The sequence below is a fragment of the Plectropomus leopardus genome, chromosome 6, assembly GCF_008729295.1.
Source record: "Plectropomus leopardus isolate mb chromosome 6, YSFRI_Pleo_2.0, whole genome shotgun sequence".
Taxonomy (NCBI): Eukaryota; Metazoa; Chordata; class Actinopteri; order Perciformes; family Serranidae; genus Plectropomus; species Plectropomus leopardus.
In genome coordinates, this window is record NC_056468.1 from 3,272,474 (window position 1) to 3,300,138 (window position 27,665).

Genomic DNA, 27,665 nt, shown 5'->3' on the forward strand with positions numbered 1-27,665 from the left:
CTAAAAACAATACCTATAGTAATGTGTTCCCCCATGTCTATGTGCATGTGTGTGTTGTAAAGACTTTCGTATGTGCCAAAACAAAGCTGATCAAGAGCCTATAAGATATATTGGGTCTATCAGCCAATATCCGCTGATAGATTGGCCCATTTGTCTGCTGGGCTCTAATCTTGACTTTATGGACAGTATGTGTGACCGTATTTACCAGCATCTCTCACATTTCTTTATCAGTGAAAGAGGAAATTTCGGGTGCAATAATTCTTGCTACATAAGCACATGTGCTCATATGTATCACAATACAAAACCAGATGACTGAGATCGCCATCCTCACTGACAGGGCAAAATCTGTGCCAATCGTTGTTATATACTGCTGTCTTCTTCACTGTATATGTTTTCATGCAGAATTGTTTTGACAAGCGTCCCTACTGTGTCCCACAAAAGGCTGTTTTGTTGCGCCGGCACAACACCCAACATAAAAAGCACTTTGAACATGTTGCTTAATCCTTTTGTCTAATGCAGGGGCGTAGCACAGCATCCTATACATAGGCATTCTCTGTAGGTCCCTCCCCACATCAATACTCATCTATGGGCCCTCCTCATATGTGGGCTCTGCATACTCTGTCCCCCCTTGTTCTACGCCCCTGCTCTAATCTATTGTCTCTTTTCTTTGACTGAAAAGCATTTTGTGTTCACACAAATACATGGATATGAAACACCATGAATACACTGGCAATTAAGATTGTGGACATGCTTGTTGGCACAGTCTATAACAAATGAGGTAGATGTGTGTCAATAAAATATTCCCTTCTTTGGTATAATCATACAAAATATGAAAAAAAAGAAAAAAAATCCAGTGATCTGTTGCAGTAAAACATTGGTTTTCAGGTGGCTGTACAATAAAAAATAAATGAAATTTATGAGGTATATCTTGTATTCATACTTTACTATGACTATATACAGGTAGACTGGTGAGGTATCTGCATTCGAGAAGACTCTTAAAAAGGGTTTGCAAACAAAGTGGTGGAGCTAAATTTGCAGGATATAAAACATAATAAATAAAATCTGCAATTTAAATGCTTTTACAGACTTAATAAAAACCCATATACTGTATCTTCAAACTGGTTCCCATTTCCCTTCACGATAAAGAAAATATTCTGATCTTTTTTATGAAAGCTGAGTGAAAGAAAGAAAGAAAGAAAGAAAAGAAAGAAAGAAAGAAAGAAAGAAAGAAAAAGGAAGAAAGGAGAAGCTCTGTGATGTTAGACACAAGTGCATTACTAAATAAAAAGAAACCTGGATTCTATTCACAATATAAAACTACTGAGCGACTGATGACAGTTTCCTACAGACTCTCTGTTTTTGTCACCTCTTATTATTTCTGATCACTCGCTTCCTGAAGTGCTCTACTCGGTTGTTTCCAGAATGAATTCAATGCCACATAAGGACCCTCAGTTTTGTGCTTCTGTCTTATTGTGTTAACAAACATCACTGATTATTTTCTCCGTGGTCTCAGTTGTGCGTTGCAGAAGATTTCTTCAAAGAATAATGCAATCTCATGTGCTGCCGCTCCACCACACTCGACCTCAGCAGACATTTTTGTAAGTGTTTCTGACCACAACACAACTGTGGAGCAACAATGTCGATCGCAATATTTACCGTAATGAATGTGGAAAGCATCGGACGGGAACAACGCTTGTCATCACATCAATTTAAGCCCTCTCTGTGCAGTCTGGAAGGCAGAGAGGAAGGGATTCTGACAGTTTTCTTGTCACGAGGAAGATATTCTGAGATTAAACCAATTTATATTTTAATATTTTGTGATCTCTACTCACAAGAAAATATATTCTATGATCAAACAATATATTCCTTTGAGCAGATATATCATAATCAAGCGCCATTTATTCTGTAATCGCAGAAAAAGAGAACCCAGGGGAATAAAATGTTGTCTGCAGCCTTCTGTTCAGCTAATGATGGTCAACTAACTTTCATTGTTGTTGAAAATACATCTGATTACTACACAAGCTAAAAGACTAAAAACTATGTCCCAAATGCATATTATAAACTCATCCTAACTTAATGAAAGATATTTTTTTGAATGAAGTATTTATGTTCCAAAAATACTAAACACAAGTCATGTTGTTATACTGCCTAAAATGAATTTTCCTGATAAACCACTGTTTTAAAAGAGATGTCTGGTTGAAGGTCAGTTATTACATTGTATTCAAAAAACAATCCCATCATGAAATATGAAATGAAATTTTTTTTTTTTTTTTTTTTTCATGAAATTATCAGAATGTGAATGATCGGGGGCCTGGACTGGACTGGCGTCTGGCATCAAGTTCTTGTTGTATGTACATCCATGTCTGGAAAGATGTAGAAAACTGTTTGTTGACTGTTAAAGTAATACATCTTTGATGACATTTTTAATTTAATTCATCTAATGGTGTTATGAGCTCAGATTCGTTGATTCTGCAAATGTGTTTTTCCTTATTTTCTTTCCTATGCTTTTACTGGGGCACAGCTGGGATCTTCAGGGGCCCCAGGTTATCTGTGAGGCAACTAAACTGGAATGATTTGATTATTATAATTATAATGTTTGTTTCTGTGCACCACTTAAGCACACACACCAAAAAAACCTTTTGTGCTAATGCTGCGTTCACATGGAATCAGGTGGACGACATTAGAAAAATACAGATTTATTTGTGGTAGGTAGCTGGGATAAAGACATCTGCCACCAAAAATAGATTTTTTATTTTTGGAGCTGAACTGTTCATTGGAAACACTAATTTACTATGTATACTGGTTGTTATTCATAGGAAAATACTGTAGAAGTGCAGCGCATACTCCGGGCACAGATGGAGCAGCAGAACATCTAGGACATTAAAAGCCATTGTGCTGGATCTAAACTGGGTCTAACTCGCCTCTGCAGCAGGTGCTCCTCTCTGATCAGATCAGCTCTGAATGGATCGACAGATCAGTTATCTACCCCGTGACTCACAATGTGGTGCTAAAGAAAAAAAGGACTCATGAAAAGCTCTGCCTGCGCTGCATTCATGGTTCCACAAAAGCTGCTTTGCTGTGGGAAACACTATTCAGTTATGTCCAGTAACTGTCGACATCCCCCATGTTTTCTGCTTAACATCCGCTTGTAAATTCCATCATGGAGGACAGCAGAAAAAAATGTCTTCATTTTTTTTAAGACTTTTCGTTTATGGAGAGCAAAAAGTTAAAATACGGGTATTTAAATTTAGATCAAAATGCTGGTATTCTCTGCCCTCTTTACTTAATTTATCATCTTGCTCATGATTAAAATGACACTGCCTCAAAGATTCTAAGTGAATGCAGCATCATTTCCCTAAAGTGACTTCTGAATGTGACTGAAAGCCCTTGGGCCCCCTAAAATCTTAATCTGATTCTGATAAAATATATAATCAAAGGTATTAGTTTTACAATATGATTTGGAACATAGTATTTGTTACTAATGGATAAAGCTATTACTTAACTTTATTTGCTTTGTTCCATTCGCCTGCTGGCTAGTTAGCGAGCTAATGCGTTGCTGATTGTCCGTGGACTGAGCTGATTGTTTAAAGAGACTCAGTCACTAAACTACACTTACTATCCTCATATTAGACTCTTGACCGTCACTTCTGCATGGATGTGCACACATTCTTTTGAGGTTGACTTTATGTGGAGACCAAAGACTGTAAATAAAGATAGACAACATGACAGCTCCCACAAAGTGTAAATGTTCAGTCTTGATCGCCACCTGATGGCTGTCTGCAGTATAGGTCATAAAGCCCACCCCTCCATGTAAGTGAATGGGGCACAGGCCAAAATAAAATCTCAAAGTTCACACAAAGAAAACATTTTTCCCAAAGATGGTTTCTATCACTGAAAGTAGTTCTCATCACCCTGATGTTTGTTCAAGTGTTTGTGTTTGTTTTATGATAAGCTCGGTTTTAATGAGTTATTAAATTACATAAAAGAGGGATTTTCTGCCATGGTTGACAGCTATGACAGCCAATCCATGTGCTCACATTCAGTGGAGCTGTTCGCAATTGGTCGGACGGGTGTTTTACTTCCGATATCGCTACTGTGTAGAATCCATCGCCGAATGAGCCAATGCCCGTATCCGCAATATTTTAGCTTCACTTAAGTATAGTGGGGGTTGAGTGGGGGCACATCATCCATCTTTATATACAGTCTACGGTTGAGACATTACTAACTAACTGTCCAATGGAACATAAGCCCACACTGTTAAGCAATCAGCTTTTCTGCAGAATACATGATGATTTCCACTTGGATGTGTTTGCTCTGTTGGTATTCTAGCTATGATCTTCAGGTTTAAACATTGCCACTGAGGCTCACTGTAAATGCTGCACACGTTGAAGAAATCGCACATTTGTTCTCTTCTTTGGTATCAGCTGCGAGTTTCTGAGGTCACCGTCATCATCTCTTGCTGAAGGTTCGCTGTTCAGTGGCCTCGTGTTTTGGTTAAAATGGTGCACAGGAGGGAGTCTTGATTCGGCTTCGTCTGGGTTGCACCTTCAGCTAACGTTCTTTTGATCACAGATGCCTTTGACGACGTGAAAGACGAAGATAACACACAAAGGTTAAATGTCTTCGAAACACTAACTCAGAGCGGGGGGGGGGGGGTGTGTTTTCTGCTTTTCAATCTGTTGTTGGCTGACCTAAAGGAATTTGATGGAGGGAAGGATGGAGAGAAAACCGCCCTCAAAAAAAAAAACCCTGGAGTTTCTCTGATGATTGTGTCTCCAGCTGTTTGACAATGGATCTCCTCCTTGATGGGGTGTGAGAGGAGAAGGAGGAGGAGGAGGAGGATGGACAAGAAACTCAGGGGGAGGAGTTTCTGTGTCCGTGGAGTGAGGAAGAGGAGGAGGACGAGGAAGAGGAGGAGGGGCAGGAGGGCTGGAACTGCGTGGGACTGGTCTTTCCCTGAGTCTGACAGTTGCTGTGTTTCCCACGATGTCCCGTCATGGCTGCTATGGCCGACTGCCGAGCGAACAGCACGCCTGAGGAGCACACATCGAGTCAGCCTCATACTCCACACACCTGCTGGCATCAGGTCTCCAAGGAACATGCCACCACTGATTTTTCTTCTTTTTTATGTATGTACAGCCTGTTTATTACTAAAGGCATCACAGTACTGACCAACATGGTCTTTTTCATACGTTCACCCTTTGTTTGTATTTTTTTGAAAACATGAATAAAAGGCAATGAGCAACTTGGCAAGAAGTGTCCCACAAATTAAAAGAAATTTGTAGATTTAGAGAAATATTTTTAAAATGTTAGGAAAAAACATATTTATAATAATCATTAGTAATTAAATTTGTATATTTAAAATTATGTTACAGAATTATTATTTTTAATCCCCTTTTTTAGGTAAATCCATTTAAAATTGTATATATATATATATTTTTTTTTACTTTTTATCTTATTTTCATATAATTTTGTTGTCCTTTTTTCTAATATGTTTCTCATTTTGGGCCATTTCTTCTTATAAGTTGCTTATTACCTTCTTTCCATTTTTGAATGAAATCGAGATAAAAGATTATATACAGTGTAATTAAAGAAAAATTTAAGTAAACTTTGAAACTTGAGCAAATTGGCCTGATTTGTTCATCAGCACTGTAAGAACACAATGAGCAACAAAAGCAGAAATTACCCCAAAATTTGCAAGAAATTAGTAAAAAGTACAAGAAATAACTTGAATAAGTTTGATAAACAGAACAAAATAAGACAAACAAAAAATGAAAAAGAGAGTAAACAAACAAACATGGCAAACAAAACTTGAAAAAAGCTTAATAAAATACAACAATTCTCTAACATTAACTCGAATATGTAATTAGAATTATAATACTTTTTAATAAAAAGTTGTAATACAGTTTTTCAAAATAATTTTCAAAATCTACCAACTTTTTGCAATTTGTGGAGTATTCCTCACCAAGTTGCTCTTTGCCTTTTTCCTTAAAGAAATCATGAATCAAATTAGCAAGAAATAAGTTAGGTTCCAAGATGTTACTTGAAATTAGCAAAAAAGCAAAAAAGAACAAATCAATAAAAACGAGAATAAAACTAAAACAAAACAATAAATATAAATAGTAATAAATATTTTTTTGTATTTATATTTTTATTTGTATTTTTTTTCTGTAACCTTATTTTAAATATATAATCAAAATAATTATGAATACAGATTTCTTGATAGTATAGCCTATTTATTTGATCATTTTCTATGACTCTCTCTCTCACCCTTTTTTTCAAAAGGTAATTTTTTTTCAGTAATTTTCCTTTGTCTAAATTTTTTGCATTTTGTTTGTGGTAAATTTCATGCTGAATTGCTGATGGCAGTTTAATCCATGTTTTTGAAGAAATCAAACCAATTTGCTCAGGGTTCAAAGGTTTAAATACTTGTGAAAGCTGTCTGAAAGCAGCACAAGAAAAATTATGTTGCTTTAAATGAATCCACTGGGTTTGTGTTCAGTGTGTTAAAGTTTGTTGGTAACAAAGTGCAAACTTTTGAAAATAATTTGAATTTCAAGAGAAACAGGTGTAACATTCCTCAAATGTCTCTTCATCCATCCGTCTACAGAGGACGCATTACAGTCTCACTTTTAATTAGTACAGCCGTACGTCAGCACACACATCTGTAACTGTGCCCAAAGTAATGCTGAGTTCTTTTGAAATGACAGCTCTAAAAAAGAATTTGGTGTTAGGCCTTGTACAGGTTATTTGAAAACAAAACTTTTCTATATGTTTTGGCCTTACATCCACATGCAAACTATGTTTTAGATAACTAATAATGAATCTTTTATAAACTCCATCTAGGCTGAAGATTTTTTAGAAAGTCCTTTTCCAGTGGTGACATGTAAACAATGAGTTTTGAGCCAGTAAATGACTTTTGTAAATTTGAATTTAAGATTTTTCAGAACATGCTGTATTACATAGACAATAACAAGACAGTCAACAGTTATATATTTCATTCAATATTTCAGTCAATATTTCATTTTACTCAACTAGGGTCTCAAACATAAAGACACATTAAAGGGGTAGATCCAATTTCAAGTGTTGTTATATGTGGTGCTTATTCAGAGTCAGTATCACACACAGAAGATGTTTGGAGAGACAGGTTGGACTTGGACATGGAGAGCTGAGCAATCTAATGCTCTGAAGGAGACTGCAGCAAATGTATTTTAGCCACCAAAAAAAAAAACCAATTTCAGATTAAGTGTGCACTATTTTTAAAATATTTTTATTACTTTAATTTGTTGTCACACAGTGATTTTTTTTACAGGGAAAAAGAAGCCATCATATTGCTCCTTTAAATTGAGAAAAACAGTGATTCAACATCCCTGAGCACAGGAACCGCGGGTCTACTGCTGCCTCAAACTGTTATTTTGTTATTGTGGGACTTTGGTGTTTAACCCTTTGAAACCCAAGCTTTGTTTCTTTCAAAAAAATATAAATAAGACAATGAGCAATTTAACAAAACTTACAAAAAATTAGCTGAAATTAATTAATTATATAAAATAGATTTTTTTTCAGTAACCTGATTTTAAATACTCGTTATTTGATAATTTTCTAATTCTCCCTCTCAGTTTGCAGGACATTTTATGCTGCATTGCTGATTGCCTTTTTAACCCATTGTTTGTTTGTTTTTTAATTAATCAAACCACTTTGCTCAAGCTTCAAATGTTGAAATGCTTGTGAAAGGCATCTGAATGCAGCACAAGAAAACTGATGTAAGTCCATGTTTCAAAGGGGGGAAAAGGGATAGTTTGGATTTACCAAAGTCACACAATGACACAAACTAACAAATTGATCGAAGCAGCGGTAGACCATTTCTTGTGAGCTAAAATGAATGTTTTTGTCAATTGAGTGTGGTGGCTTTGACAAGAGCAGAGATGGGGAAGCTGTTAACCCATCTGAACAAGCTATCTGACAAAAAGGTAAAGCAGTGAAAATGTTGGTTTTTTTTGTTGCTGGCCCTCAATGGCAGCAGTACATTGCTTAGCTTCCATGTCAGTACTCCAGCCCTGCTTCTTCTTAAACGGGGGCATGCAGACTGACATCTACTAGTCATATATTGTCTATAGTTAAGTGCGCTATACAACCACACTCCAAAACATCTTGACTGTCCCTTTAAAGTATGTGTCAGCTGGTGGCAGGTTGAACACCAGCTCAGATATGATGTGATGGCCACCGGCCTTATATACAGCCTCACATGAATGGCCTATGGTAAAGTAAAGAGGCAGTAATTACCTCAAGACACAAGCTACCTACACGCACACACACACACACACACACACACACTCCAGGCAGGCACATAAGACAATAAGCCCCATCGACCTCAAATCCACAGGCCCAATTTTGAGATATTTAACTTTTTTAACTCTATTGGACTGCCACTTCATTACGATGGATTTTATAGCAAAGACATCAAATTGCGTAGAGGACTAAGCACCAGGGTGCTGCTATAACTTATTGAATTTCCTGCCTGCAATTACATCAGCAAACGGCCCCTCTATTTACCTGTGTAGACAACTCCATTTATTTCTATTGACATGTTGATGCTGCTAATGCCGTTGGTAGACAGGTTCAATGCGGTCTCTTGTCTATCATCTGTCAAGAGAGGAGGCAGAGAACGAGAGAGAGAAAAACTCAATATGAGCATTTAGAAAGGGAACAGAAGAAGCAAGAGGAGCGCCCGCTGGAGTATTGGTGATAATTCAGAGAGTGACAGGATAAGGAGAGCTTTATTAAAGAGTTCTGGGGAGAAAGAACTGTCAAAAGATGTTACGGCCATTTGTACATGTCAGTTATGGATGAATCTGAAAGCAGTTGGAAAACTTGTCTGAATAACTGCTCTGAAGAAGCAGAAGTGTCTTAAGTCGTCTCAGTGATATAAAACCACGTGTAAACACAAATTTATCCGTCTAAGTGCATCTGGGTGGAGACAAATAATAGTGTTTGGGTGTAATCTTTAAATGACAGTGTTTATATGTGAGGGCCAGAGCCAGACGACCAGCGTGGGAATTAACCTGAGAAAGATTCTCACTCATTTTTCCATCACGTATCAAGTGCAAAGCCCTCTATTATGACTAATATGAGAGAGGCAGTGATGCAGACAGAAATGATATCACACTTGAGCAGATAGGCCCCTTATTCTTCCTTTAGCCTCTATCATTAAGTCATATGTGACTTATGGCGTGTCACGAGCGGCGCAGGCTACAGCCACAGCCTGGCAGCATGAGGCATTTTTACTCATGACACACTGGATTCTGCCTGTGGTCAACAAGAACTATTTCTTCATAACATCTCTGGAGCTGAGCTTCAAATTACACATGTTATATGATGAACTATGTGCACATTAGCGGTTGAGGCAGCTGGATCTCAGACGGCTTCTCTGGCAGGGATGTTAGCTGTTTTTTGACACGCCACCCAGAGCGGCAGACACGCTGTCATTTCAGTCTGATAGGACCAACCTCAGCATTACACTAACACCTGACTTTAACTTATGCATTATAGTCATTATGCATCAGAGCCTGTATTACATGTACACTTTGTTTTAAGCCTGCTGCTTGTTTCTTGCATGTGAATTTTTTATGCTGTTCTTCTGGCCTTTTTGAATCTTAGTGTGAATATTCCTACTAACATAAAATGTGATTTAAACTTGTTAAATGCTTCAACAAATACTGGATGGGCATATTTAATCCCACACAACACTGTTTTATATTAGAGGCACATCTAAATATAATACTTGAAAGTTAACTTTAAATGAGTTCCAATGTTTTATTTTCATTTTATTATTATTTTTTAACTGTTAAGTTTTGCATCTTATTTTTATTAATTACATTGTTCTTTTGCTTTATTTTGTACTTTGCTGCTGTAATAATGCAAGTTTACAATATCGTATCGTATCGTATCGTATCGTATCGTATTGTATCTTGGCAGAATTAAAAAATCCCATCAAAAGACCAAAACCAACAATTTGAGACACCTGCCTAATGACACACTGTAACTTGAACGATGTGTTTTAGCAACAATGGAGCTATATGGCACAAAAGAAGAAGATACACAAATTGTACTTGTTAGAAGATACATCCACTGTTTGGTTTTGGTCTTTTCAGGAGGAGGAATCAAATTACTGAATATCATCACACTAATGCTTTGACTAATAAACATTGTATATCCTATGAAGGGTTTCTGTCAGAAAGGGAGCACAGCTGGTGTTACAGCACAGAGAAAGCTCTCTTGCCTAGTCTTTAATTTGCAAATGATAAAGCCCCAGAGAAGACAGAGAGGACCTGTAAGTCCAGACAAATCAGTGCACTGACCCCCTGTGAGCATCTCACCTCTGTTGTTGAGTTTGATGTTGAGGGGCAGCTGGGTGGCCATGGCCAGCAGGTTCTGCTGCAGGGCGTGCTGCATGATCCTCTGCTGCTCCTCTGCCACCATCATCATCTTCTTCTCAGGCGGTTCTCCGCTCTCCAGCTTCTCTCTGAGCTGCTCCAGGGCTGCCGCCTGGACGGCCGCCGCGGCCTGAGCCGCTGCTGCCTGGGCAGCCACAGCTGCTGCGTGATGGCCGCTGGGTGACATGGGGAGGGCCACCCGGCTGGGCAGACAGCTGGCCATCATGGGCTCTTCTGTAGAGAGAAAGAGCCTTTTAAGTAGGTGATATCTGTGTGGAAACACAGGTCTGCATACACGTACATGTCAGAAGTCATGTCATATGCATTTTGAATGAGATGTATATTGAAAATATTCACACTAGTTCCTGTGAATATTGAAATCTCCTTCATTATGCATGTCACATCGACATTTTCATTCCTACATTTCTGCTTTGTGGGTAAAGTCTATGTCTAACAGTAAGTGCTTTTTAAAAAAGCATTTTATTTAATATTATTCATTCATTTTCTGTAATCACTTGTCCTCATAAGGGTTGCGGGGGGGCTGGAGCCAATCCCAGCTGTCATCGGGCAGAAGGCAGAGTACACCCTGGACAGGTTGCCAGACTATCACAGGGCCGACACACATATAGACAGACAACCATACACGCTCACAGTCACACCTAAGGGCAATTTAGAGTCACCAATCAACCTGACCTGCCTGTGGGAGGAAGCTGGAGACCCTAGAGAGAACCCATGTAGACACGGGAAGAACATGCAAACTCCACACAGAAGGGCCTGTCCATGGACCAAACCCCGGTCCAACTGGGTTTCAAACCAGTGACCCTCTTGCTGTGGCCGACGCCACTATGCCGCCCTGCTATTTCATATTATTCTAAAGTAATTTATTTTATTCAGTTTTTCTGTTTGATACTTGCTTCTGGAGCTAGGCACGAAATCATTTCACTAAATTATGTAATCTGTATAATAGTATATGTGACAAATGTTGTTTTGTATTCTATACAATTACTATAAGTACTGGAATCAAATAAACTTACTAATCCTCAGGGCCTGCTTAAATATTACACACAATCGTATCGCTCTGCACACAAAATGCACTTTTCAAAGTTTGCTTTAAAAAATATTATGCAATAATATTCTTTTCTACTTTCATTGAATTCATTTTTTAACCAACATCAGTCAGTCTAATCATAAATATCAAATATTCATTTATTTTCAGAACTTTAAACCTTTAAATGCCAGGTTTTTGTAAAGATGGCACTATGTTTTTAGATGGAAACCCCAAAGGATTAATATTCTGTTGTCTCTTGAACTTTGTTTTAGGGTTTTCTGTGTGTGTTTTTCTTGCTTTCATGTGTTCATCATGGTCAGTCTGTTTCCTGATTTATTTTGTAGATTTTCGCCCCATGTGTCATGTCTTGTGTTACTTCCTGCCTTTGTCTGTCTCCTGCCTGTTTTATCTGTCACACCTGTCTCACATCACTCTCATTAATCCTTCCTGCTCCTCAGTGTCTCTTAGAAAGCCACACAGCTGTCCTACATCAGTCTCGATAGTCCTTCCTGCTCCTCAGTGTCTCTAAGCCAATCAGCTCGCTGCCTATTCCTCTGTCTCATCACCTGATTCCTCTCACCTGAGCTTCTCTGTCCTTTTTCTCCACCTGCACTTCATCCCCTTGTCAGTCTGGTGAGTATTTAAGTCCTGCTTTTCACTTCACTCTTTCTTGGCTCTTCGATTTATTTGTTTGATGTTCAGTGCTCTGCATTACATGACACTTTCATATATATATAAACAAAATATTGAAAGTCTCTATCACAGTTTTTTTTAATATTATATCATCTTAATAAGATAAAGTAAATAATATGGAACATCAATTCAGACAGTGTTTATGCATAAAATAGGTGAACAGGCGTGTCCTTTAGGCAATTGTGGAAATGTAAATACTTGACAAATGAAAGTATTTTGTCTTACTGTTGCAAGAACTATTAGAAATCCCCCAAAATGATCGAAGTGTCACAAAACATTCCTGCTTTTTGATTTTCAGCATTTTCTTCACTGGTCTCATAGCCCAGACATATTTACAAGAAAAATGCCCAACATAAATCCAACAACGAAATCTGGTTGACAGATTTCGTTGTTGGGTCCAAATCCCTTCTTAAGTCTTTTATGGAAAAGCATTTATGAATATTTAATCCTCCTTAAAATTCCTTTCAAATAATGTGGAAAATTTTGTTGGATCAATTTAATTTTTACAAGTAATCAACTTATAAATGTGTGTTTGTAATCATTATAACAGTACATGACACTGTAAAATCCCTTTTAAATAATGTGAAAAACGTAACATTTTGAAGAATCAACTTAAAAATGTGTGTTATTCATACTTAAATACAATAACTATGTACACAAGTTTTTAAGTTGATAACCCATAAAAGTTCATTTGCTCAAACTAAGTTTTCCACATTATCTAAAAGAAATTATTAAGTGTAATGTATTTAATTACCCTAATTATGATTATAAGTTAAATAATGAATAATGTTCTTTCAACATTTTTTTTCACATTATCTAAAAGGAATTTTGAAGGGTTGCTGTGGCTAGGTTTTATCATCCATATGCAGCCATTGTATGCTTCTTTTTATACTTTTTTAAAATAATATCCCCAGTATTACTTTATGGTCACTGTGTTGTTTGCAAATTATTTCATTGTTGTTTTATTGTTGCCTTGTTTTTATCTGTGGCTTTCATGAAAAACGCTTTGTAACTTTGTTCAGAAAAGTGCTATATAATACAACTACTTGTCATTATCATCATCATCATTATTATTAGTAGTAGTAGTAGTAGTAGTAGTAGTAGTAGTAGTAGTAGCACTGATAATAATAATAAAGGCACACATGGTAATCCATCAGTAACACATGATGCTGGCAGATTCAAATATTTAATTTCATAATTGAAATAATGGATCATATTTAATACGTGAACCTTGCAGATTAAGTACACTGACCAGACTAAAATAACTTGAAACTAAAATAACTGCGTGTTCGACATGTCCGATGTCTGCGTGGCACGCTATACAGATTAACTCGCTGCTTCTTTTCCTTGAGGACGTGTAATCAAAGCACTCCCATGCTCTTGGTGGTGCATTAGTGTGTCTGATATGAGGAAGTCCTGCAAGATGTTTCCTCTTTTGGGCCAATGACCTAATACCCACAAGTTGCATGAGTATGAATGAATATAAATAAGGCAGCTATTGTGACATGTGAACATGCTAACTTCTTCTTAGGTGGCTGCGTAATCACGCAAGAGTTTCTCAAAAAGGTGTTGTGAGGTGTGAAATAGATCATGTGCAACTGTTTCTTTGACAAATATTCATGAGGAGGAAATTAATCATCTCTCAGGGTGACAAAAAAGGACTGAGTTTATTTAGAATCTGGCCTGGTGATTGCATAATGACCAGAAGTAGATTTTTTTTGTTCAGATTTTTGTATGTGGAGAGCTTCACTAGTAGTTAAAACTTCACTTAATTTGTTTTTTTAAAGGGTTAATTCACCCACAGTTTAAAAGAAAACATTGTCTTAATTTCCTCTCTGTGTCGAGTTATGCTTATTATGTCATCCTGTCACATACCATAAATTCTCAAATAAAGGCCACTTGTTTTTGAAAGTTGGCAAATAATGTTATAAAATATAATATAATGCACATTTAATTACATTATTCCAGTAGTATACATAAATGCAGACATTGTGCTTTTCTGCAAACTGTAGATGCATTACATTTGTACGTTATTATGTCACAGATATGTTGAAAGTTAATGTTTCAGCAACACTGTGGTTGACATGTGGTGAGGCACAAAAACCACATGGTTATAGCTAGGAAAAAATTGTGTATTGGCTTCAAATTCAGTTTGGGGAACAAGTCCCTCTGTCGAGGGCTTTCGCACCATGCAGAATTTTGGTCAGGTATTGTTTTGAGCAACGATGCCGGTCAGACGGGATTTCCACACGCTTCCAACACTGATACAATCTACGATAACGTGAGATAACTACCGACCATCAGTGTGAGCCTAATTAACGGTTTAGAACAGCTGTGAAGCGGAGTGATACATGCAGACTTAGAAGTTAACAGTCCCAGTGATGTTGAACTGTATATCATCACTCATGAAATGCCTCTCGGCCAATCAAATTGATTGGTCGGAACTAACTGTTATATAATGATGAATTAATGCTATGGGAACAGACCTTATGCTAAAGACAATAGATAAACATGGAGGAAGTGTTGCTCCACACAGTAAACAACAAACCAGATTAGAAAATAATGATTTTGTTAATAAAATATGATGGAATATGCTTCTCTCTGCAATTAAGATAACTAGTCATTAAATATTTGTATTGTCTTATTTGAAATAGTTATGTCCTACAAAGCTTGTATCTTGTGTTGTTTTACGTTACCTTTCTTGATGACAGGCACCTGGGAGATATGGCCAGTGTTGTGAGTGGGCATGGATAGGTGGGACATGTGTATCTTTGGTGAGGACAGGAGGGTGGGGGTGCCCACAGGAGAGTAGTTGAAGATGGCCGAGCCGTAGCTCTGCCGGCGGCCTTCCCGCCGGTTGCTGTCGATAGCTGACTGAAGCTCACCGGGGGAGCTCAGTCCCCGCTTTTCACATTCATATGGGTAGAGGTACTTCATATACCTGCAGGGAGGAGGAGGAGGAGGTCAATGATTTACTCTGCTTTTTGTCACTGTGTTGCATATTGTCAATCAATCATCAATCAATTGATTTTTGTAGAACGGGAGTGGGATTGAAAAAATAGTCTGAAACCACGACCACTGAAATGACATATTTCATAATTTCATGGGTTTAACAAAGAAAGAGGTATAATTTAATAAAGCTTTTCCCGAGCTTTTTTTTTTTTTTCCCTAGACATTTTTCTTCATTAAATATCTTCTAAAGTTACTATGTTTTCGCAATTTGTGGGACATTTATTATTAACTTGCTTAATGGATTTTTCCCATATTTTTGAAAGAAATCTGACCATTTGATTTCAATACTTGTGAAAGACATCTGAAAGCAGCACATGGAAAGTGATGTCGCTCCAGGTTTCAAAGGGTTAATCATAACAGATATACTTAAACCACAGAGACATGATGCAAAAAATCACCAGTGATTATGTAAAAAACATGTCAATCATTGTAGACACACACTTGTGGCTGGCCGCGGCGCTCGAAGCACTGAGCGCAGGTTATCAGTCGTGGGGTTATCATGGGCACTTGTACTCACTGTGTTCGGAGAGTGAAAGCTGCACTGGTAATGGAGGTAGGGAGGTTAAGGCCTTTGGTGATCTCGCGCCATATTTTCTTATTGATGACTTCCACTAAGCCGCCTTTTTCTGTGACGAGCTTGTAGAGCATGTAGAGATCCAACACCTGCTTGGCCATGATAGGAATCCGATTCACTGGAGTCCCTGCAGAAAGCAAACACAATATCCACAATCAATTCCATTAACTTTGGTTCCTCCCATCGATGGGCTTCTGCACCTTCTTATAAGGCCAATTTATCTCCAGCCAGTCAAAAGTCTGACAGCTCTGTTAACGGCAGAAAATATAACTTTCAAAAAAAAGTTTCTAATGTCTTATCTGTGCATCCACTGGAAACGGCTGCATCGATTATAAGTGTATTATTTCTATGACATGATGGAATGATCTCTTGAAGGAAACTCTGTGTAAAATCTTATTTAATTATGTAAGGCGACAAACTTCAAAGCTGGTCACAAATTCCACACGTCAGGCATTAAATAAAGTAAAAAGTAATTAACGTAAGAGAGAAACAGCAACAGAAGCACATATAAATTAGTCTGGACCTGTTTAAAACTCACAAATACAATCTTTGGAAAATGGGAGGTAATCTTCCATTAATGACTGCCAGCCTGCCCCCTTATTAGCAAAATAAAGGGGCTCAGACAATAATTTGTATTTGCAATTTAATGTCAGGCAATAAAGAGAGAACGGCCGGCTCTTTGTGAAGATTCCAAAGTGGTTGACCCTGAGATAATTAACCTGCATTTTGCTGATAGAGTTCCATTGTGCCCATCGGATTTACCATAATAGCGATCAATAGCCGCAGAAATATAGTGCAAACAACAGCAGTGGGGCCTATACAGTGCGGGGGGAGGAGAGCTCTGAAGTATCGTCTGAGGTGGTAAAACCACATCAATTAAGGCCAGTAATTACGGCTTCATTTCGCGGTGCTGGCATGTGAACGAATGAGACACTATTAAAACAAAAGATTGATGCTCCCCTCTCACGAGACAATGCCAGCAGTAAATCTGAAGCTGCGCCGCCTCGACATCGCTCTTTGGTGAAGGAAGTGCAGGAGAAGCTTGATTGAGACAAAAAAGTGATTTCTGCAGGTAACGAATGAACCTTCACAATAAGGTTTGTGAGTCCGCGTAAAGAAATGACACAGAAAGATAAAGCTCAACAAATCTGATCTTATAAGAAAGTTCTCTTTATATGATAAAAATTGCAATCTTTTAGTGTTTAGTTGTACAAGTAAATTGTTATTGACTGTTTTTTTTATGTCAGTGTGAAACTCTGATAAGCACCTTCAAGATGCACAATACTGGTTAAAATAGGACTGCAACTCCTCAAATTTCAAAACAGTCTCACAGAAATACATACATTCAATGGACACAACCTCTTGACAATGCATTATGGTGGGAACAAAATGTGTTAAATTTACATAAAAGATGGAAATAATGTCAATAGTTGCAGTTTGTTTTATTCTACAAAAATATACTTGATTAAGTTTAGGAAAAGATTGTGGTTTTAGTTAAAATAAGTACGCATGGGACAAAAGTGATGTAAACATATGTAATGTGTAATTATTAAGGCGTAACATGTTAACTTTTGTGATTGTGTTAATTGCCGGCCGACTTCCCGTCTTTGAGAGGCTGTGTGTCATCAAGGCGTATGCCACTTTTCAAGACCAACAAACCAGATATTTTAAATCATCACATGATCTTTTCCAAACCACCAAGTGCCTTAATCTAAGTACACAGCGCTGTTGATGTGTTCGCTACATAATAATGTACAAATGTAATGTATCCATGATTTGTGGAAATGTACAATGCCAACATTACAGTACATGCTCTACTGCAACCCTGAAAATTCTAATAATTTTTCTAACAGTTTCTAATAATTTTAATGATTTTGTAACATAATTTTAAACTTGTAATTATGATAATTATAAAATAGTTTTTTTCCCTAGACAGACAAATGTGCTGCATTTTACTGCTCAGTTTTTACCCCTTAAAACCTGAGCAAATGTGTTTAATTTCTATCGAAATATGAGAAGAAGGCAATGAGCAGCAAAGAAAGAAATGACCCCAGAATTAGTAAGAAATCTGTGAAAAGTACAAGAAAATTACCCCAAAATTAATTTAAAAAAAGAAAAACAGACCTTGAAAAGTGCTATAACTTTTGTACTGTAATTTAATTTTGATAATTCTAAATATAGTTTTCCCCCCACCTTTTTTCTTTTCATCTAAATATATTAATTGATTTGAATTTGTGAAACATTTATACAGCTGCTTCATAATTGTGAGCGGCATCTGAAAGCAGTGTAAAAGATGTTCCACCTTTTTAAAGGGTTAACTTAACAGTGAGCCAAACCCTAACTGAAAACTATAGGTACTAATTGTGATGAACACATATATTTGCGCTTAAACTTGAGAAAATAAGAGCGAACACTTTATGTGCCATGAAAAATTGTTTGCGTGTGTCCTGGGGCAGGCATGAAGTGCAGTTAATGGCTGGAAGAATCGAGTTCTGCGGCCGGCACTGAAGCTCCTCAGTCTCCGCCCTCCTCCTACAGCTTTATCTTTATTACCACTGATTATAATGTGTATCCGTGCTGATCTATAAAACTATTATTTTGTTGAAGACACAATAGCCAACCAAACAAGGATTGAGGTAATAAATAAAAGCCTCAGCCTTTGTCTGACAGAATCTGAGCTGAGACAAGCCTCTTAAAACAAGATTTATGTGCCTTCAATACTGAGGGTGATGTATTCAGCTCTCTGATTCCCTGAAAGAGATATAAGGAATAAAAGAGTGAGGATGGAGGCCTTTTGTCAGCACAAACTATCTCATCAGGCCATGTATCATTATGACAATGAGCTATGGTGGACAGAGTGGAAGAAATCCACTTTGCGCCGAGTCCAACAGTCGTCTTCGGTTAATCCCTCAGCTGCAAAGAGAAGAGGAGTTTGTAATTGGAGCGATGTGGAGCATCAGGAGCTCTGGTAGTGCAGTAATCATCTTTATGCTTGGCTTCATTGCTGATGCGCTCACTTTGCACCTCCAAGCCGATAATGGGATGAGAATTTCTTCTCCTCATTGACTTTGCTCTTTTAACCCATGAAATGAACGATTAATGCAGCGTCACAGGGGAGAACAACTGTTTATCTGTCTCTGTTCAACTCCCAAAATGAAGACGAGAGGGAGGAGGAGGAGGTGGAGGTTGGAACATGCTGATGGTCAGACATCTATATTTTCCAATAAAGACCCAAACCAATAATTACATTCAGTATTGCTTATTTATCTTAGAATAGAACACCTTAATTGCAATGTGATGTGCATGTGTGTGTTTGTGCGTATCGTGGTAATACTTTAAAATCCCATCTATTCCAGGCTAACTCAGCTGACATTCCTGTATTTAAGAGGCTGTAAATGGGTTGAGTTTTAAAGCTAATTGATGATACTGGTATCAAATGAAACTAAAAGACCTGAGGAATCTAGTGGTACCTCACATCATGCTAGCTTGTCAGGAAAGGGACTAGATAACACCCCAGAATTAGGTTAAATTTTGGGATTGAAAATGGCATGGCCATTTCACAGGGACCTCATGACCTCTGACCTTGAGATATCTTAATGAAAATGGGTTCTTATTGTATCCATAAGAATTCTCTTCACAGACACGCCCACTTTATACTAGTCTCATGCATTTTGGGGCAAAAAAAAGCAGGATATTTTGTCTTGCTGGACACATTAATACTCTGGTTCAGTGGTGTACCGCAGCGGGTGTTTACTGTCACAGTCTGATAGGCAGTATAAAGAATGAGAAAGTGCACTTATACAGAGAGGGTCAGGGTGGCGAATGGGTCAAACAAACACTGGACTTTACTGCATAGGAAATGCGCAAAAAGTAGTTTTGAATGCATTGCATGCCAAAAGATGTAGCAGGATTTAGGGACCAATTTTAATTTCATGTTTAAAAAGAAATGACAGATAAATTTACCTTGTACCTTGTATTTTATTATAGGGAAACAATAACAGTCTTTGGCAACATAGTATATTACAGTGTGCAATAAGAACAGTATCATTTAGGGAGTTTTCTGTGCTGTGAAACATAGTGGCGGGTCATATTTGACCCCTAAGACAATGTAAGGGTTAAATAAATACTGTAGTAATGACTGGAAATGAGCACAGACTTCTTCATTTGCAGAACCTAAATGCCAGCTTAGTTTTCTCCGTGCTGGCTGAAGACTTCACTAAGGAACAGAGAGCAACATAAAAAAGACAGTCAACTCTAAAGTAAAAAGCAGGATGCAGCAGCAGAGCAAAGAGGAATATTTACTGTCACAGCGATCGAACACGCTGCCATTTTTTAAGGTAGCTCTCAAGTCGCCTTTTCTTCTGCCACATAGTATTTCTTAAGCAATTAGGCAGGGGACAAAAGTTGACTTATTTGAGAAAAAAGTGCTGATGGTAGTCTTCAGAGATAATAATCAATTAATAACCACAGCCCAGGGGGCAACAGTAAATCACCTTGGGTATTTATCAGCGCACAAAGGAGGCCATCACTGCCATTGTCTGCTCGACTTTTGATGGAATCTCTCTACGAGGATTCCATGTCTCCGCTTCCAGGACTGAAACAACATCACAAAGGTTTTCTGACCATCTGCTGCATGATTCAGGCCATTAGGGTGCCTCTGACGAGAGAAAATATGTCAGTGAAACACTGTACTCCTGTCACACAGGAATGAACTGACACTCTGCTCGCTAATCTCCAGCTATCTGATTCCGCTTCTGGACTGAAGTTTGAATGTAGCAAAGCAAATTACAAAAGATGTTGCCCAAAATTAGCAAAAAATTACCTAAAAACACCCCAAAAAGTAAGTAACAAAAACAAATAGTAAAATGACCTAAAAGTGCTGAAAATAGAAAATATACACTTGTTTATTATTTTATATATTTTATAATTTATTTTTTATAGTTATTTTTTATGTTATATCATTTTAAATGTAACAGTATTTTAATTTTAAATATAGTTTTCAGGATATTTTCCCTATTTTTGGATAACTTTCTGATAATCCTCCCCTTGTTTTTAAACTAATTTTTTTATCACTTTTCTTGTCATTTTTTTTTCTTTTTTCTTTTTTTTTTAATTTTTGCAATTTGTGGGATATTTCTTGCTAAGTTGCTTTTTTCCTCCAGGTTTCAAAAAATCAAATAGGAATTTGAACGCAGAAAACTAATGTCAATGCAGGTTTCAAAGGGTTAAGACTGTTGCAAAAACCCAGAGTGTACTGTGTGTATTGCTCATGAATTCAGGATTTTTCATTGATGTGATAAAATATGTCCTTTTCCCAGTTTTACATGTTATACCTCATTGCAGGGAATTAGGGCTGTCAGCGCTTATGGATTTATGGCGATGCGATTAAAGCCCAACATACCTCTTTAATTTTTTTAATCGCTTTAATGGACATTGATATAAACATTTCGGTCTTTAAGAGGTTTTAAAGCTACAGTGATGATACTGGTATCATTAAACTAGAAGACCGGAATCCACCCAAATACATATTTATATTTATAAAAACTGTGTATTTATAATTATGTCCCAGAAAAAATAGGGGGAAAAATTAAATAAACTGTTTTTTCAGCACTTTTTTAAGGTAATTTTCATGTTGTTGTTTTTTCTTTTTCCACTTTTTTTGTGCTACTTTTCAGGGTATTTTCTTGTAACTTCTTTATTTATTTATTTAATTCTTCTTTTTGGGCCATGACTTGGTAAGTTGGTCACTGCCTTTTCCCTATGTGTTATGGCTTATCCAGCTGGCACAACCTGGCCAAAATATGCTGGCAGGATTATATATATATATGGATTATCTCAGCTTGCCTGTGAACACCTTCGAAGCCCCCGGGAGAAGCTGGCAAACATTGCTGGGAAGAGGCACTGCTGGTCTACCTTGTTGTTTCCTCTGATAAAACTCTTTCAGAGTAACTTAACCCCGACACTCAGCAGGTTCCCACATCAGATAAATATAGCTGCACACACCCTCACACACAAAGCACACTGAGGTGAGCAGATCTCCTTTTCATCAGCTCAGTATCACAACCTGCAATCATTTCATACGCACATGACACAAAAGTTGTGCATCCTGTAAAAATGACTGACCCGAGGCTGCAACCAGACACCACATTTAACCTGAACACTGTCAGCACATCTGTGAAAAGACATAATGATGCATACCTCTGAGTATACACAGGAAGGCCCTGAAGGTAACTCAGTTGTGATTACCTCAATGCTAATATTCTTATTCCTGCAACTCTGAGGCAAACATTGTATTAGATGATCATATTCAAGTGCAAAATAAGCTATGTCATGTTTAAACCAAAAGCATGACCTGTTCCAACCTGAAAATGCAGCCTGTTCTCACTCCGAACCATGGACTGTACATAAAGATGCGACACACCCCCACTTACACTGCTTTGCTCAAGTGAGGTTAAAATATCCCGGATCCAAATGTGTTGCCATCCTGTGAGGGTGATGTCATTGAGAGCCGGAGTCTGCACAGTAGCGATATCCACGGTACGGGAGTTCTTATCAAGATACCCGTCCCACCAGTCACTTGCAGCTCCATTTAATATGAGTCTTTGGGAAAAATGTATTTGTCATGTACTTGTACTTGTTTTTAGTTTGGCCTATGTCCCATTCACTAACATGGAGGGGCGAGCTTTATGACCTACACTGCAGTCAGACACCAGGGTGAGCTGTCATGTTGTCCATCTTTACATCCAGTCTATGCTCCGAACTCGTCAAATACCCCGCTCTGTCACTGCTTTGGGTGTACGAGTGTGACGCCAAAAGCCACCTTCCACATCTAACCGGAATGCAGCTAGATGGCGTCAGATGAGAATGTGCTTGGAACAGAACCAGTGTTGTTGTTATTATATGCCATCAGAAGGCAGGACAGCAGCAGGTGCATCCACATGTGATGTGCATGGGCTGTGTCACTTGAGAATGTGGCGCATGAGATGCTGAAGGACAGCATCCAGTAACAACACTGTCTGCCGATAACAGCGCAATATGGCAGATATCGCAAACACTCAGGAGCTCACACCTAAACTACCTAAATTGATAAATAGAACTACAGATTTTTGATTTGGGGGTGAACTGTCCCTTTAAGGCAGCTGGATAAATATTGGTTATTTCAGAAGTACATTGACAAAGAGTGTCATTCTGCTGATGGTATCAGATCAGAAAATGCTGATATGTATCACACTGAAAGGCCAAAATAAATGATTGTTTTGCATTTTAAGCTTGGAGGACTTGTCGTATTCATTTTGGTTGTGAGAAGAAAAAAAAAAAACCTAGATGCTGCCTAAAACATGCTGCTCAGAGAGGACACCCAAACCTGCTGTCTGTCCTATTATTGTGGTCTGAATGTAGCCACCCAATAAATCAACAGTATTAAAGGAACACTGTATTTTTGACACTTTGACACGATCTCTACCTATCAAGCCAGCCTGGCTGACATTTCTTTGTCCGCACTGAATGACAGTGATGTTTCCAAGCAACATTGATTAGGATATTTGGAGCAGTCCACTCTGATCACAGTTGTCAGCGGCGAGCAGTGGAGATAGGCCAGTGCTGATCTGCTCTGCACTGACAATGTCTCCCTACACTAAGTCCAAAATCAATCTCTAATTGAACGCTCCAAAAACAATCCATACTGTCTCTAAACCCAAGTGACTATCCAACTACATCATGACTTCATCAACGTGTGTTTTTCTACAGCTGTCACAGCAGCACACAGCTGGACCATGCTCCAACCGGATTTCAGTTTTTGGGATGTGATCGTATTATGCTCTGAAGCTCTCCAGCACTGTACTTTAAATTCAATTCCAGGGCTTTTGGAAATTCTGGAATTTTGAATTTGAAAACAGGTACAGGTAAATATGTGTTTGATAAAGACATTAATGCTTCTTTTTGTTTTTAAGCAAAATTTTGCAAGGTTGGTCCAGCCGGTTGGGGGGTGCTGTGTTTTGACTCAACTGTTTCCAACAAGGCAACCAGGTCACAAACTCTTTCGTTTTATATCATATCCAGTTACAAGCACATAAACGGCCCTCCAAAGTCATAATTATGAGTGGGAATTACATAAAAGCCAATTATACTCCAGTTGCCAAGTTAGGATGTTTGCGTTTGACATTTCAGGGCAGGACAGTTTAAACAATTGATGGTAAAAAAAATATATATTATTTCATCAGTTTGCTCTTATTAGCTATCATTTACTTTTAGTAGTTACATTTTAGTATACACAACTATTAGCTGTAGCAAGCAATGAAAAACTAGCATGCCAGGCGAGTATACTAACATTGATAATGTTGTCTTGACATCATAAATGCATAAACAAGTCAATGTTTGGTCAATGGTAAAAAAAAACCCTTTTTTTTGAGTATTCAAGTATTAAAAGTTAGGTTTTGATCACATGTAAAATATAATTTGGTATTAATGGTAACGACTGTCCATGTAGAGTGTCTTAGATTAAATATTAAAATATCTAACAATATATTAAATATATATTTAGAAAAAATACTGGAGATATAGATCAAGATTTCAGCTGTAAAATTCAGTTTTTCTCACATTTTCTGTGATTAAAATACATTTAATGATTCTATTTCTTTTTTGAGTTAAATTTCATTTCTGTTGTGAATAGGCTCATTGTTCTCTCACATTGCACAGGGAAACCAACGGCCAATCACACTGTGGTTAAACATGGAAATAGGAACGTTGATTTGAAACTTTACGAAAAATGACCCAAAATAACCAATTCCTTTTTTTGTTTAACATAATACAGATGATGTCATCGAATGGAAAATAAACTGCACTAAAAATATGTTTTTTCCCTAATTCCAAACCCACTGCATTGTAATTCAAGGACGGGCAGGTGAGAGCATAAAACAAATGTATCTGCACACATGTCAAACATTGTGTGGCAGCAGCAGGAATTCCAAATAACAAAAACAGGGCACGCCAGCCTTGTGCTCCTAAAATAGACAGTCATTGTAAGTGGCAGTGCCTTTTATTCTCTGCTGGGTGGTTAACTTCCTCATATTATGGAAGGAGCTAAACACAGATCTATTTCCCCAACAAGACCAGCAGAATCCTCACTTTGGGAAAAACACGCCGTCACGCTGTAAGTGGCCAATCAAAGCAGATTATTTATCAGATTGTGAGGAGGCGTGTGAATGTTAGAGTGTTGCTCTGCACTACATCTTTCTTTCTGAACAGTTAGTACAAGTGAAGATGCTGCAGGTCTAAATTGCAGGCACGTCTGTGCTGTAAGAGCTCACAAACAACAGGTTTCCATTAAAGATTTATGCAAAACTTAAGATTTGATAAAAATAATTCCAAATAGAAGATAAAAATTTCCAAAACGTCAATAAAACCCAATGTGGAGATGACTATAAATTCCATTGAGTGATGTTATGCGACTTCTCCTCTCACAATAACATTGTAAGAAGCATGGCAAAGATGGCAAGAAGCAAGGTTTATTTCTATTGCAGCTACCACACTAGTCATCATTATTTCCAAGCCAAGGCCATGTAGGCGTGTTATGGAGCCATACAGAACAGAAAGGCAAGCCCCCTTATACGTGGGAGCGGCCATGAGGGATTTCTGGGAGGTGATAGTCCACAATTTCACAGAGGAATTGTGAAATCAAAAATTATCTTGTAACTCCTGCTACATCATGGGGGAGCCAGTTCCTACTGACAAGCACATAGTCATAGCATCATGTGACCTAGAAAGGTCCAAAAAGTGTTTCCATTGCAGTTTTGCAAAATTTGTTTTTTTGAAATTACCTGAAATACCAGCTCATGCAAGCACATAAACTTTTTTGAGATGAATGAGAGTTTTTTTTTCTAAATTGATGTGTTTCCATTTTATATTATATTCAAACCTGCCTGCTAAGGGGTTCATGTTTAAGCTGAAGAACAAATGAACAGTGCAGGTATTTGTTCTCATCTCATTTCAGCACACACATTTAAACCACTCACTGCACTGACTGGCTGGTTCAGGATGGTCTTAGGCTAAATGAATAGTTAAAAAAGAATCAGATGTGAGCACTCTGCCTTTAATTAATTTAATTATGAAATTATGTTACAGAATTATCATCATTTTTAAGTGCTTTTTTCAGGCCATTTCCTCGTTTATCTCTTTTTTATATTCTTTTCCCTAGTTTTACTTTTTTAAAAAATCTGGTAATTTTCTTGTATTTTTTACTAATTTCTCTATAATTTTTTGATTCTTCTTCTTGTTTTTGAAACCTAAGTAAAACTAAAATCATGTTATTTGGTAATTGTAAAAGGAATACTCAGGTACAGGTGCAAGTAGATGGTGTGGACATTGTCAGAGTTTATAAAAATAAGTTTCTTGGTGTGATAATGGATGATAAAATAAGTAGGAAATCTCACATAAAACATGTACAACAAAACTGTCACAAAGCATTTCAGTACTGAGTAAGGCAAAACACTTTCTGGACCACAAATCACACCACATACCCTACTGCTAACTGGTGTTACTATATTTAAATTACTGTCATTACTGTGCGAAGGTTTGGGGTAATACTTAAATAAATGTACACTATAATCACTATCTATACTGTACGATGGAGGATTAGGGCCACATTAAGGGAAAAAAAAAAAAAATTATTTACGAGATTAAAGTCATTAGTTACGAGAAAAAAGTCATTATTAACGAGAAAAAAGTCATTATTAACGAGATTAAACTCATTATTAACGAGAAAAAAGTCATTATTAATGAGAAAAAAGTCATTATTAACCAGATTAAACTCATTATTAACGAGAAAAAAGTCATTATTAACGAGAAAAAAGTCATTATTAACCAGATTAAACTCATTATTAACCAGATTAAACTCATTATTAACGAGAATAAAGTCATAATATTCAAACCTGCTGCTTTTGGAGACCATTGTCAAAATGAGGGCTACGGAGGATTTGTTTCTTGAGACACAACGAAACCCCTCTGAATAGCCCATATATGCATCCAACGATAACCCTGCAGTTGACCAGTTCCAGCCATTTCCCCCTCCAGAAAAGCAGCAACATCCTCCAAGTCCGACTGGTTCTTTCGCCGGAAAAGATGCAATTTCTTGCATATTCTTTTTAAAGTCCTGATACTTATGGTAATGTGATGCTGATGTGCCAAAAGATTAAGTATCTCCTTGTTTGTGAAACCTATCCTAAAATACAACTCAACCAAATCCTCCGTAGCCCTCATGTTAACAAGTGTCTCCAAAAGCAGCAGGTTTGAATATTATGACTTTATTCTCATAAATAATGACTTTTTTCTCGTTAATAATGAGTTTGATCTCGTTAATAATGACTTTTTTCTCGTTAATAATGAGTTTTTTCTCGTTAATAATGACTTTTTTCTCGTTAATAATGAGTTTAATCTCGTAAATAATGACTTTTTTTCTCATTAATAATGACTTTTTTCTCGTTAATAATGAGTTTAATCTCGTAAATAATGACTTTTTTCTCATTAATAATGACTTTTTTCTCGTTAATGAGTTTGATCTCGTAAATAATGACTTTTTTCTCATTAATAATTACTTTTTTCTCGTTAATAATGAGTTTAATCTCGTAAATAATGACTTTTTTCTCATTAATAATGACTTTTTTCTCGTTAATAATGAGTTTTTTCTCGTAACTAATGACTTTAATCTCGTAAATAATTAATTTTTTTTCCCTTAATGTGGCCCTAATCCTCCGTCGTAATAATTTGAGGAGGGAATTAGATTTAAAACATCTATGTGCCCGCACAACATTAAAAACTTTTTGTATCTCTATATGTGGAGTGAACGGACTGAGTGGGGGGCTGAAGCAATGTCCAAGCATGACCCAGTTCAAAAAGCAGTACAAACACATGGTTT

General features: G+C 37.3%; 1 protein-coding gene across 2 annotated transcripts in view; it reads right to left on the minus strand.

Moving 5' to 3' along the window:
* Positions 1-4,651: 4,651 nt before the first annotated feature.
* Positions 4,652-27,665, minus strand: part of arid3c (AT rich interactive domain 3C (BRIGHT-like)) — an 88,299-nt gene continuing 65,285 nt past the window's right edge. Inside the window, exons 4-8 of one of the 2 annotated variants that reach the window (XM_042488553.1) lie at positions 15,701-15,884; positions 14,868-15,112; positions 10,374-10,664; positions 8,551-8,640; positions 4,652-5,033 (exon numbers count right to left, since the gene is read on the minus strand). In XM_042488553.1, coding sequence (XP_042344487.1) covers positions 4,855-5,033; positions 8,551-8,640; positions 10,374-10,664; positions 14,868-15,112; positions 15,701-15,884 — 989 coding nt within the window. In that variant the 3' untranslated portion in view covers positions 4,652-4,854. The remainder of the gene's footprint in view (positions 5,034-8,550; positions 8,641-10,373; positions 10,665-14,867; positions 15,113-15,700; positions 15,885-27,665) is intronic. The other variant, XM_042488554.1, reaches the window with a different exon arrangement.